General features: G+C 38.5%; 1 protein-coding gene across 3 annotated transcripts in view; it reads right to left on the reverse strand.

Moving 5' to 3' along the window:
- Positions 1 to 1,241: 1,241 nt before the first annotated feature.
- The window catches only part of LOC129005115 (androgen-dependent TFPI-regulating protein-like), a 30,647-nt gene continuing 18,352 nt past the window's right edge, over positions 1,242 to 13,536 (reverse strand). For all 3 annotated transcript variants that reach the window (XM_054433925.1, XM_054433923.1, XM_054433924.1), the window contains exon 6: positions 1,242 to 1,978. In XM_054433925.1, the coding sequence (XP_054289900.1) occupies positions 1,926 to 1,978 (53 nt within the window). In that variant the 3' untranslated portion in view covers positions 1,242 to 1,925. The remainder of the gene's footprint in view (positions 1,979 to 13,536) is intronic.

Consider the following 13,536-nt stretch of genomic DNA (forward strand, 5'->3'; position numbering starts at 1 on the left):
AGACGCTGTCAGAATGCGAGATGAATATTTGCTTCTTCTGCTACTCATGAAAAAGAGAAGACGAAGGAAGAGAAGAATGCATATACATCATATTCTTTCATCAAGAACAGAAAAAGGATTATATTACACCAATTACACAATTATATTACAAGAATACTGAGGAAAACAACACATAATGATGTGACCGGCAGATATAAACGCACTTCCACGAGTGATTATCTACTACTGATGTGTGTGGCAGAGGGCGACTGGCTGCCCAGTGTAATAAGATCCGTAAGCCACACAGGAGCGCGACCAGACCGAGCAGCCAGTGGTTGCCTGTGCGGTCGCCGGGCTCGGCAACCAGCCGGCAGCCAAACAGTGGCTGCGCAACTGGCTGCCCTCGTGTAATAAGCTCCATAAGAACCAATGCCCAGTGACTAGCTGGCCGACTGGCTGCCCGGCTGGCTGCGCAACTTGGCTGCCTCGTCTAATAAGGGCCTTAGGTGGATAGGCTTTGCCACGTTTAGCATTTATTTTACATACAAATTTACATGTATTCCTAATTGAAGGAGTAAATGAATAAGATATCCTACAAATTTATTATATCTTGTAAATGAATGAAACAAAATAGTTACATCATAAACTTTTCTTGTAGGGAATTTAATCTTCTTTAATTCCCTAATTTTAAATGGCATAAAAAAGTTGATAGTTTTCGAGATATTTAGGAAAACCCTAAAAATGACACCTAAATCTAAAATCCAAGATGGCGGTCACTTCCCAACCCCCCACCTTCGGGGCTTTTTGGTGTGTTAATAGATACCTAGGAGGACATATTAAAGAAATTTCTGGAACTATAATATTTTTTTCATTTTTCAAGCATATTTTAAATATAAAATGACTGGGCTAATTGCCCTTAAGACTCAAAGTAACTTTTAAATTGTGTTTAATGTACCGGTAGTACATTTGTTTTATATATTGTATATTTTCATTAGAAAACATAGGTATTACAATATACAAGAATTGTCAGTATTTTTCTGAAACAAATTATTTTATCTAAATGTATTTTATTTATTTAAATTTATCTAAATATATACATTTTACTATCTAAATTTATCTATTTGATTTAAATATTTGTAATCTCAACAAAATAAATGTATTAAATTTTGTATTTATTAAAAAAATTATGTGAGTAGGCTATAAACTATAAAGTTATAATACTGAACATAATTGAAATTCAAATTTTTTTTACCAGTATACTGGTATAACAAAAGTTAGATTACTTAATTTCATTTACAGTATCACTTTGCTTACACCACAAATAAATATGATTCTTTATTTTGTAAACATTTCAAATGATCTGTAAGTAAGTATTAACACAGAGGATACGCGTCCGGTAACCAGACGTGGATTAGGCGTCCGGTAACCAGACGTGGATTAGGCGTCCGGTAGGGGGTCCCGGAACGCCATTACCACAATGATACGATGTTCAGTCATCAGTGTTCGTGGTGTAGTGGATAGAGTGCTTGACTGATATGCCAGAGGTCACCGGTTCGAAACCTAATGGTAACTTTGACTTTTTGTCACAGATTTTGCTTTGAATGTAATTTCTTCTTAACTGTACATCTTTTGTTAGAATTTTGGGCATTTATAATTTTATGTTATGAAGAGAATTGAACCTTCATTTGATTTTTTTCACTATCAGCAAGTTTGGTTGGTTAGGTTAGGTTATGACAGTAACTGCCGGACGCCTAATCCACGTCCGGTTACCGGACGCGTATCTGCGAAGTATTAAATGTAAGTACAAATATTCTTTCAATCTAGACTATTTTTATACAAGTTATAGCTCAATTAACTATTTTTAAATTTAGGTAACTAATTAGCATGGAATGAGAATGTAATGGAATGACTGTGTCTTGTAGTTAAAACAAATAGGTATCAATCAATTAGTGTTTTTTGTGTTTCTTCTTGGGTGCTTTCTTAGTGGCAGCTTTCTCATCTGAAACATTTTAAAACGACTCTTTAGTCCTTAAACTTAAGAACAACACTTTAGTTTCAGTGTACAAGTTGTTTAGCAAACTGTTGGTGACTTATACATCATTGCTCATTTTCAAAACAATAAGTGCATTTGAATTAACCCTTCCCGGACGGGTGACTTTAATGGCCTGGGAAGGGCAAAAATTATATAAATACAAAAAATTATTTTCATTATTTCTGTGTTTTTTTATACCTGTATACATCAAATAACATAATGGAACATTTCGTACTATCTAAATAATCTTTTACTTGTTTTATGAATTTAAAAAATAGTGCGGATATATCCGCCGCCCGTCTATATCCGCTGGTCTTTGAAAATATGGCTGTGACAAGGATAGGCAATGAATAAAGAACAATATGTTATCCCTATTTCATGCTGCTAGACAGACAACCACTGTAGCTTTTAGCACCAACAGAGTCAAACTCGTTGGTAAAGGTGAGGTTCGAGTCAGAAATATTTTTACAGCATCAGGAAAAAGAAATGTTTAAGAATTTAAGAAAGAATCATGATGTAAAACTGTATGTTAATTATGTACTATTTTACTAAGAATTAAGTGAATGCACTGTTTTATGTCATAACTCAAACTCAACTAACTTTATTTACCTTTTTTCAAACATAGAATAACAAATAAACATATGATAATAATTAATAGAAATTAACAGGTGTTATGAAATAAACTGTTCTCACAACATCCTCCCTTTTAAGTTTGAAAGTTCTTCAACCAGCTTGGTTTGTGTATATTTCTCTTTGGACGGTTGTATGGTTCTGTTTGATGTGTATTTGCTGACAAATTTTGTTCACTGTTTTCCTCTCTTAAATAAGGGGCAAGTTTGAGGTGGAATCGATTTCTTCTCACATTCCTCTTATCAGTTTCAACAATATATGAACGAGGGCTGTCCAGGATTTTCACAATTTTGCCATGTCTTCTAAGGTCCACAATCCAAACTGGGTCTCCTATATGAAGAGGATTGAGAGTTTGCACTTTGTGCCTTCTATCATAGTTGTGTTTGTACTTCTCACGATATGTTTCTTCTCTCCCTTTTAGATCCTTTAGATCTGGTTTTCCACTAAGCAAATGTTCTGTCTGAGGCAATGTGCTCCGTAATCGCCTGTTCATAAGAAGCTGAGAGGGACTAAACCCATTCCAGAGGGGTGTCGTTCGATAGGCTAGAAGCGCTAAATAAGGGTCTTCCACATTTTTCTTTAGAATCATTTTGGCGATTTTCACTGCCGCTTCAGCCTCTCCATTGCTTTGGGAAAATTTTGGGCTACTTGTTACATGCTTGAAGCCATAAACTTTGGAAAATGTCTTGAAATCTGAATGTTCAAGGACTTGAAATTGAGACCCACAGTCAGACCTAATTTCTTCTGGAATGCCGTGTCGACAGAAAAAGGCTTTGCATCTCATTATTACTTCTCGTGATGTTAATGACTCTAATTCAGCTATCTCAAAATATCTGGAGTAATAATCTGTCACAGTCAAAAACCAAACGCCTTCAAGTTTGAACAAATCCATCGCAAGTGTTTTCCATGGCCTGTCAGGGAACTGTGTGGGAAGCAATGGTTCATGACTGTTCCTTGAATGTTTAATACAAGTAGGACATGATTTCACCATACTTTCAATGGCTGAAGAAATTCCTGGCCACCAGACTGACTCTTTTGCACGTAAACGACACTTAGTGATTCCAAAATGACCTTCATGTACTCTTTGAAGTGCCCAAGACTGCAGAGCTGGCGGAATTACAAGTCTTGAACCTCGTAGTATCATCTCATTATCAACACTTAGCTCATCCTTAACTGAATTATACGGTTTTAGGTCATCTCGTAATGATGTCTTAGAAGGCCAACCTTGGATGATTATTTTTTTCAGTTCACGTAAAGTCGGATCTTTATTTTGTTCCTCCAATACTTTAGCAACTATGCAGTCGTTTATATCAATGGACGACAAAACCATTTGAACAAACGCTTGAGTTTCTTCTTCTAACTCACGGTCATCAGTACCTGAAAATGGGAGAGGTGCTCTTGAAAGAGCATCAGGAACTAGAAGCTGCTTTCCAGGAATATAAGTAATTGAAAAATCATATCTCATGAGACGCAATCGAATTCTTTGAATTCTTGGAGACAATTCATCAAGATGTTTGGATTTCAAAATTTGAAGTAGTGGTTTGTGATCTGTTTGTATTGTTATTCTCTTGCCAATAATAAATTCTTGAAACTTTTCACATGCCCAGGCAACAGCTGTAGCCTCCCTCTCGATGTTTGCATAGTTTTTTTCAGAAGGAAGAAGGCTTCGGGATGCAAATGATACTGGTCGTATAGAACCATCATCTTGAACTTGAGAAAGAGTTGATCCTAGTCCTTGAAGCGAGGCATCACAGGAGATAATTGTTTCCCGATTTACATCGTAAATGGCTAGGCAAGGAGAGTTAGTCAAAATGAGTTTTATTTCATCAAATGCCTTCGCCTGCTCTGGACCCCATATCCATGGAACGTTGGCTTGAAGTAGTGAATTCATTGGGGCCAAAATCTTAGCTTTGTCAGGAATAAACTTACCAAGAAAGTTTACCATCCCATTGAACCTTTGAAGTTCTTTTACGTTTTTTGGGCAGTCCATTTTGAGAATGGCGGAAACCTTTTCCTTATCAACAGAAATTCCATCGGATGAGAGGAAATGCCCGAGGAATTTAATACTTGACTTCCCAAACTCAGTTTTGTCTTTGTTAAGTGTCATTCCTACATTTTTAAGCTTTTCAAGTACTTGCCGAACAACTGTATCATGTTCTTCTTTCGTTTTGCCCCAAATCAGAATATCGTCCATATGGACTGCGACATTTGACTGGTTGTCTAAGATTTTGTTCATGCATTTCTGAAAATGTTCAGGTGCTGATGTGATTCCAAATGGAAGTTTGAGAAATTTAAAACGTCCAAAAGGGGTAAGGAAAGTAGTTAGATCCTGGGAATTTACATTTAAGGGGACTTGCCAAAAACCACTGTTTGCATCAAGTTTTGAAAACCATTTTGCTCCTGAGATTGAGCTGAGAGACGTTTCAATTTTGGGAATCGGATGATAAGACCGCTGGATGGATTCATTCAACTTTGTTAAGTCAACACATATGCGGACATCTCCATTAGATTTAGGCACTACTACCATTGCTGAGCACCATTCAGTAGCATGCTCAACTGGTGTGATTACATTATTTTGTACCATACTTTCTAGTTCTTTTTTCACTTGACACATTAGGGGTAAAGGTACTGTCCTAGGAGTGGTTATTGCGTATGGCTTTGCGCCATCCTTAAGTGCTATTGTGTAGGGATCAGGAATGATGCCTAGACCACTAAACATTTCATGGTATTCGGTAAAAAAGTCACTGTCTACCTCTGCAACTGAATTAACAAAAGTTAAAATTTTCAAGTCCTGTATTGCTGGACGACCAAGCAAGGGTGTTATGAGTCCCTTCACTACGTATACCATGTGATTTATTTTAACATCTCTGTATTGAATATTAGCTTTAACACAACCTACAGTTTCTAATTTTGTTCTACCAGCCCCAAACAACTCAACTAGAGTCGGCTGGATCCTACTTGGATCAACTATGCCAGGGGGAATTACTGTTACATCTGCCCCTGAATCAATTTTAAATGTTTGTGGTTTTCCCTCAAATACTAATTCTAGTTTCCAGGGCTTACATTTTGACCCATCCCCAAGTGTACCTATGAATACTTTATTATTTGAAGGTTCAAGTTCACTTACTTCATTTTCGTCAGTTACTTCCTGTGCTTTAGATCTGCAGACCTTCGAAAAGTGACCAATCTTTTTGCATAAGTTACATGTTGCGCTTTTTGCTGGACACGTGCTTCTTGGATGGGACGGTTTATAACCACACCAGATACATTGCGCTGGGTATTCTTGTTTCTTTTGACGAAACCTATATCCTTGATTTTGGTTTGAACTCGATGACGTAGTTGCTTCAATTTGAACTCTTTTCTCATCACATAAATCTGCCTTCTCTTTCTTTACGTTATCTGCATGTCTTATTACTGTAATGGCCTTGTCTAAATTCATCTCGGGATCTAGCAACAAGCGATCACTAAGTTTCTCATCATTTAAACCCAGTATTAGCACCATCAACACCATTTCATCATTAAGTGAACCCCAGTCACAGGTTCTAGCCAAGGAATGGAGACTAACTATAAACTCTTCAACTGTTTCATTAATTTTTTGTTGTCTCTTCAAAAACTTTGCTCTTTCAAAAATTAAGTTCCTCCGTGGAATAAAATGTTTGTCAAATAAATCTAAGACTTCTTCAAATGTTAGCGTTGATTCCGTTGCTAAATTAAAAGATGCAAAAATCTCATCAGCTTTCTCACCTAATGTGTATATAAGAGTGTTGATTTGTTTTTTTAGACTCTTCAGATAGCCCAGATGCTGACCGATATCTTTGAAATCGTGTTTTCCATCTTGGCCAATCTGCTGGTACAAAGGAGAAACTAGCTGGAGGTTGAATAACTGAATGAGTGTTTGATACAATGATTGACTTCTTAGTTGAATTGTTGTATTCATTTTCTCTGCTTCTTTCATTTTCATTATCTTCATAGTCAGATTGTTTCGTTCTTGGATTTCTCTTCTGAGGCATAGCTCTAAACCGCTGCCACCATGTACTATTTTACTAAGAATTAAGTGAATGCACTGTTTTATGTCATAACTCAAACTCAACTAACTTTATTTACCTTTTTTCAAACATAGAATAACAAATAAACATATGATAATAATTAATAGAAATTAACAGGTGTTATGAAATAAACTGTTCTCACAACAAATTATGTAGACAACATTCTCGTTATCTTCAGACAAGCCCAGGAGCAAGAGCACGAAACGATGATGCAGACACTAAACAGCCACCACTCGAACCTCACCTTTACCAACGAGTTTGAAGAAAACAAAAAGATCAACTTCCTGGACCTCACATTAGAGAGAAAAGACAGCAAGATAGAGTTTGACATCTACAGGAAACCTACGCAAACGGACACTACAATCAACAGCAAGTCTATCCATCCAACAATCCACAAGACCGCAGCCTTTAGATCTATGCTGTACCGAGCCTATAAGATCCCACTTAGCCAAGCCAATAGGAAGAAAGAACTGGACACCATTAAGAAGATCACTCAAGTTAATGGATTTCGAACCAAGACGATAGAGGACATCGCAAGGAAGACGAGGAGGAAAATCGATAGGCAGAATACACTACACAGCAGAACAACATTAGAAGAAATAACAGAGGAAAACACCAGATATATCACATTTAGCTACACGGGGACTACAACACAAAGGACTGCTAACAAATTCAAGAAATACGGAGTTTCAATAGCCTACAGGACTCAGAACACCATGAGTAAAATACTGCATCCGAAAATAGAAGATTTCAACAAATTCGACGCTTCGGGCATGTATAAAATCAATTGTAACGATTGTGATAGCTTCTACATTGGACAGACTGTGAACTTCGTTAACCGCTTCAAAAACCACATATCTGCGTGGAGGAACAACAAACCGGAAAGATCAAATGTCGCACAACACCTGTTACAAAATGGCCACTCACTAGGAAAAATGGAGGATAGTCTAGATATTTTAAAGAATTGTAAGAAAGGATATGTAATGAATGCTTGGGAAGAATTGTATATTTATAAGGAAAAATGTAAAATAAGTTGATTAATGAACAAATACATTTTGATTCCAGTTGCACTTATAAATACCCCCGCCGCAGCAAACCTGCAGACTAAGCAAATTTCCATTTGCTTGATTGGATTTACACAAAAATGTCTCCTTAAAAATATCACATTTATTCCCTATTTAAATAACATTAATTTAACGAGTACTTAGGTTTGCTGCAACAGGGAGGGTAAAATGTGTTTTTTTTTGTAAAATGTTAATAGTTTAGAATGAAATGAATGCATTTTCCAAATTTGATCAAAATATGTTCATAAACAAGCAAACTACAACAGTTTACTTATTCTCCATAAGAATAACATGGTAATTTTAAATTTACAGTTTTTTGGAATTTTCTCCGTAACCATTAGGCGCATAACAACGCTTCAATATACTAAATTATTTGTTTTTTTAAGCTCTACAAAATGGTTTGGAAAGAAAGTGTTAAATTTTAAGTTTTTAGGGTTAAAAATGGGAAAAAACAATTTTTACCCCATAAAACCCCCCATAAACACCTGTTCCCATAGTCCGATCATGCTGGTTCGCGAACTCGTTCGAATAAACGTGGGTTTACATGTTTGTACCAAATTTCATCAAAATCGGATGAGTTTTGCTCGAGTTATCGCGCTAACGGACACATATATAAATATATGTGTCTACGGAAATATAAATATAAATATATGTGTTTGAACGGATGGTGTTTTTGGCCTCTAGGGACCTCAAAACGAAAAAGTAAATCGGTCCCGGGTCCAGGTCTTACCATGAGTACTACGGTAATAGCTTATTCCCTATATGGGAAATTCGCTAAAAAATGTACTGGCCGGTGCTTCCGGTAGCCAATAGGGTATAAGTAGGGACGCCATTAAGATTCTTGTCATTCACCTATTGGGTCTGATGATGATTGGAGTGTCCAATCGAAATCGATACATTCAAAAGTCAACAGCTGATCATATGCCTTTGTTTATGTGTCAAATACTGCTTCTATAAGGATTCCATTGAAACTTTGAGGCCCTGTGGGGCAGATTCATGAGAGACTTTTTAAACACCATATAACTTAGATGTTGGCACTCACCGATATAGTCTTTATCACCATGCAAAATTTGAAAACGATTGATTCAGCCGTCTAGGAGGAGTTTGCGTATTACGAAATGCATACGAGTCGACATATAAGAGCTTCACTCCCTCCGCTCAATTATACTAGAGATTTTAAAACATGAGCATGCTAGACCCTTTTAGCTCTAATGAAGTTTTTTTTTTTTTTTTTTTTTATTGCTACACACAGGAAAGCTTTCCATATGTCTATTTATTATTGTTGGCTGGCTTTTTAAGAGATTTACAAATTTCCTTTGGCTGTTAGCCCACATCTAATTCTATATATCTAATTCCGTAAGCCCAAAATTTTACAATGAAATTGTGAGCGAACGGGAGGCCGTAGAAAGCTGGTAGAGGTCTCATTTTAAAGGTCTGGGCATGAAATTTTGGGGAAAATTATTAATTTTTCTTAATTATGCACCAAAATGTAGTTATCGAATAAAATAATTCACATTTAAATAGCATGGGAATCTATATCATGTCTGCTTTCCTGATCAACCCCTTAGGGGGGCGCTCTTTTGCTGAAGTCTTGGGTCGACTCAAGTCTAAGGCCAAGCCAGAGGAGACGGATACGATTGTTAAGTCAATCAGGTGTACCCAGAATGGGAAAGTTCTCCTCGAGCTGGGGAAATCTGGTGACCGAGTGGCTTTTGCTGCAAAGGTCAGAGAGGCTCTGGGGGACCACGGTACTGTTCGGGAACTCGAGCCTAGGACCTCGGTGGAGATCCGGGACCTTGACGGTCTTTCGACTGAGGCTGAAGTCAGGGAGGCTATCAACAAGGCCATCCCTGATATCCGAAATGCCGACTCCCTTAAAGTATGGCTTACGCGGCCCAACCGCAGCGAGCAACGCATAGCTATCGCTGAAATGCGAAACCAAGATGCCAGCAAGCTGCTTAATCTCACACACCTGAGAATTGGATGGGTCAATTGCAGGCTCAGACGGAGGGTGGTTGTACCGCGATGCTTTCGCTGCCTCGGGTTTGGTCACTCTTCCCGAAACTGTAAAGGACCCGACCTATCCAAGAATTGTTTCAGGTGTGGCGGCTCGGGCCACAACAGGAAGAACTGTACCGCAGCAGAGCGTTGTTTTCTCTGCGCAGAGAAAGGCCAAAAGGACGCCTCATTAGGTCACATTCCAGGGGCTGGGCGATGCAGTGTTTTCAAGGCTGCACTCGACCTTGAGAAGGCTAGGTCTGGGAAGTGAGGATTCTCCAGGGTAACCTTGAGAGGTCCAGAACGGCTGACTCCCTCTTAGATCAGCTGGCCCAAGAGATCGGTGCGGACACCCTTCTGATCAGCGAGCAGTACCGTGACAGGGACCCACACTTCTGGTTCCCAGATTCTCTTGGTACTGCCGCTTGTTGGGTTCGAAACAGCACGGAAGCACCAGTGCGAGATCACGGACGCGGCCGAGGCTTCGTTTGGGTCAGGTGTAGGGACGTCACGTTTTTTAGTGTCTACCTTACCCCCAACGAGCCAATTCGGGAATTCCGTCTGAAGATTGACCGCTTAGAAGACAGTGTACGGGGTACCGTTGGGCATGTCGTTGTTGCTGGTGATTTTAATGCGAGGGCTGTGGAGTGGGGTATGACCTCTACAAACTCCCGGGGGAAATACATCCTGGACTTTGCCGCCAGGGCCGGACTTGTCGTCTTAAACGAGGGCGACACGCCTACTTTCCGGCGCCCCGGCATGAGAGGTACGATCCCCGATATCTCCTTCTCGTCGGAATCACTACTAGCACGGATCTCCAACTGGAGAGTCATCGAAGACCTCACGGCAAGTGATCATCAGTACATCGTTTTTGATATACTGGATGAACATCATAATCAGGCGCCTGTATCACGATCTGGACCACGCCGATGGAATACGGACAAGCTGGATGTTGAGAAGTTCACTGACGTAATCTCACGGGGAGCGCTGGTGAATTCTGCTGCACCTGTTGACGCCGAGGCATTGGTAACGTCCACGATGGAACTGATTGTCTCGGCTTGTGACCAGGCCATGCCACGCAGGGGACGCCGTCGCCCGTTGGAGTCCCACACTACAGGCTAGCAACCTGTGTGCATAAATGCATTTTCCCACCTCTCCCTAAAAAAAAAAAAAAAAAAAAAAAAAAATATCATGTCTGCTTTGTTTACTTTAAAACAAGTGGTTTAACTTTATTTAAAGCATATGGTTAATGGTAATATGTAATATATACTAATATAAAGCTGAAATAGACTTTTTCCCATTTTTAAGGGTCTGGATTAGTTAATGGAGTACGATTGGTTGTGTTAGGTATGTCTGAAAAAGGGTAAAGTTTGAAGTAATTACTGGAGTAGGCAAAGGGCATATTATTCATGCCAAGAATTAAACTAATATCTACAGATCCTAATATTTTGTTTAAATTTACAAGGATTCAATTCCCATTGCGATTAGCTTTTGCTATTACTATAAATAAAGCGCAAGGCCAAACCTTCACAAAAGTTGGCATTTATTTGGCGGAAAAAAAACAGTGTTTACCCATGGTTAACTTTATGTTGCTTTTAGCCGGGTTAAAGCGGCCAGATGATGTTAAAATAGTAATAGAGCCAAATAAAGACCAAGGAATTGACCAAAATGGATACTATACAACAAATGTTGTTTTCAGAGAGATTTTGTTATAGAATTAGCAATTTACAATTTGGATGATGACATTATCTCTATGTGTTTTATCTAAAGTCGGGACCACGTAAGTTTGCAGTTGGTGGCAGCCAATCACAAGGCAAGGCTAGTGCGACGTTGCCACATCGCCCATTGACAACACTAATTAAAATATACTAAACAATATTTTCAAATCAGCTGGTATTATTCAATTTGGCACCAACGCACAGTTCTCATTGGTTCATTCAAAACCATATGGTAAATAGGCTCCTCCCTCAACTGCAAACTTACGTGGTCCCGACAATAAGTGAATTTATATATATTTAAAGAAATTTATATACAGTAGAGTCCCGCAAACTCGGCCCTCGATAACCCGGCAGTCTGGATAACTCCGGCCATCACCTGGCTCAGAAAATTAGTAATATTTTGAGTCCGAGTTAAGCATGGACTCAAGCCAGCTCAAGTAAAAATCATTTACAACTCGTACCAAGGATTTTTTGTACTATATATGATGACTTAATGCTGACTTGTAATATAAAAAAGGAGGTTAAAAAGCTTTGAAATGATATTGTCCTTATTTTTAACCCTAGTTCCTGATAACCTGGCATTTCACAAACTCGGCACCCTTCCAGTCCACATTACCGTTTGAATGGTATATTAGGCTTTAACTTAAAAATACAGATAATTTAATTGTTGCTCTGAAATAGGCTAAGTTTATTATGATTAATATGTAAATGTCCAAAGAAAGATGCCAAATGATTTCACTGAATTTAATGTAATAAAATAAGATTTGAGGATTAAATTTAGAATAACGGTTCAATTTGAAGTACCGTAGATCTTGATGAACTTAAGTTATATTTAGGCCTATTAGGCTACGCTGATTTAAAATGTCCAATGAATATTTGTCCTTAGTTATAACAAAATGGATGGTGGTTACCAATTTGGAGTCTCTGTCTTCACCTTTGTACAAAAGCAATAAAATAAAATAGGGTTTAGTTTAACTTTGGTATTTTTCTAGGCAATTGTCCCTAATTCTTTTGGTACTAAGCAATTTAAAACTTAGACAGCACTTTGGAATTAATTTAATTTAGGCACAAATTTCCTATAAAGTGATGTTAACAGTAACACTGTAAAGAGCTGGCAGGATCTGGGGAGAGGCAATGGTTGAAGCTCTGGAAGTCACATGTCCATTGTTGAAAGATACAGCTGGTGAATTCACGTAAATAACACTTACCAAAGTAACTTTGATTTTCTCTGGACTAATTTTGAAAAATAATACTACAGGGTGGGGCAGGAAAGTATCCTTAATTTTGAAGGTACTTTAAAAGACAACCAAAAATGTTATAACCAAACTTTATATTGGTATTTAAAGGGGAAATCTGGGAGTTTATTGTAATATAACTTAACTTGGTTTTAAACAGCATATCCTGCGAGTGGTGTACCTAATCGTAAATGCTGTATTCTGGTTCTGGAGTTCATCATATCACTGTAAAGCATTTGTTGTGGAATGTGGCCAACTTCAAGGAGAATTGCATACTTCAAGGCATCTAGGGTCCTCTCGTGAACTACCCTAGGCTTAGCATCATTCCAATAGAGCATATTCTGATTAATTACTGCGCCAGAAAATGGAAGTGTGCCTCGCCACTAAACAAAACCCGAGCAACATTAGGCAGTCCCGCAATTAAGATTTCACATGCCTACATTCGTTGTTGCCAGCCTCGTTGTGTGAGATCATGAGCAACTACCATCTTGTATAGATGGAGGTGTAGGTCCTCATGGAAAATACGAGGCACAGTACGATTATACAACGCCAGCGCGGATGCATGCTTACAAGCAGAACGTTGAGGAGACTGCCAAATCGATCTTCTGACAAGGTCAATGTTTTCAGGAGTTCGGACGGTCTTTGAGCTTCAAATATCCTTCGCAATACACCACTACTTGCACGGAAGTCCTTTGCCCACACTAAAATGTAACAGATTTGCTGCAGGCCATCCGATAACAAGTTTGCAGCGCACACTAGCTGCACAGCAACAATAGACTTAAAAAAAAAATACATCCCGAGTGCAAAAGCATCACTCACTCGAACAAACCATGT

Source organism: Macrosteles quadrilineatus, unplaced genomic scaffold (genome assembly GCF_028750875.1).
Source record: "Macrosteles quadrilineatus isolate MER2022 unplaced genomic scaffold, UCM_ALF_1.0 Scaffold_16__1_contigs__length_3527350, whole genome shotgun sequence".
Taxonomy (NCBI): domain Eukaryota; kingdom Metazoa; phylum Arthropoda; class Insecta; order Hemiptera; family Cicadellidae; genus Macrosteles; species Macrosteles quadrilineatus.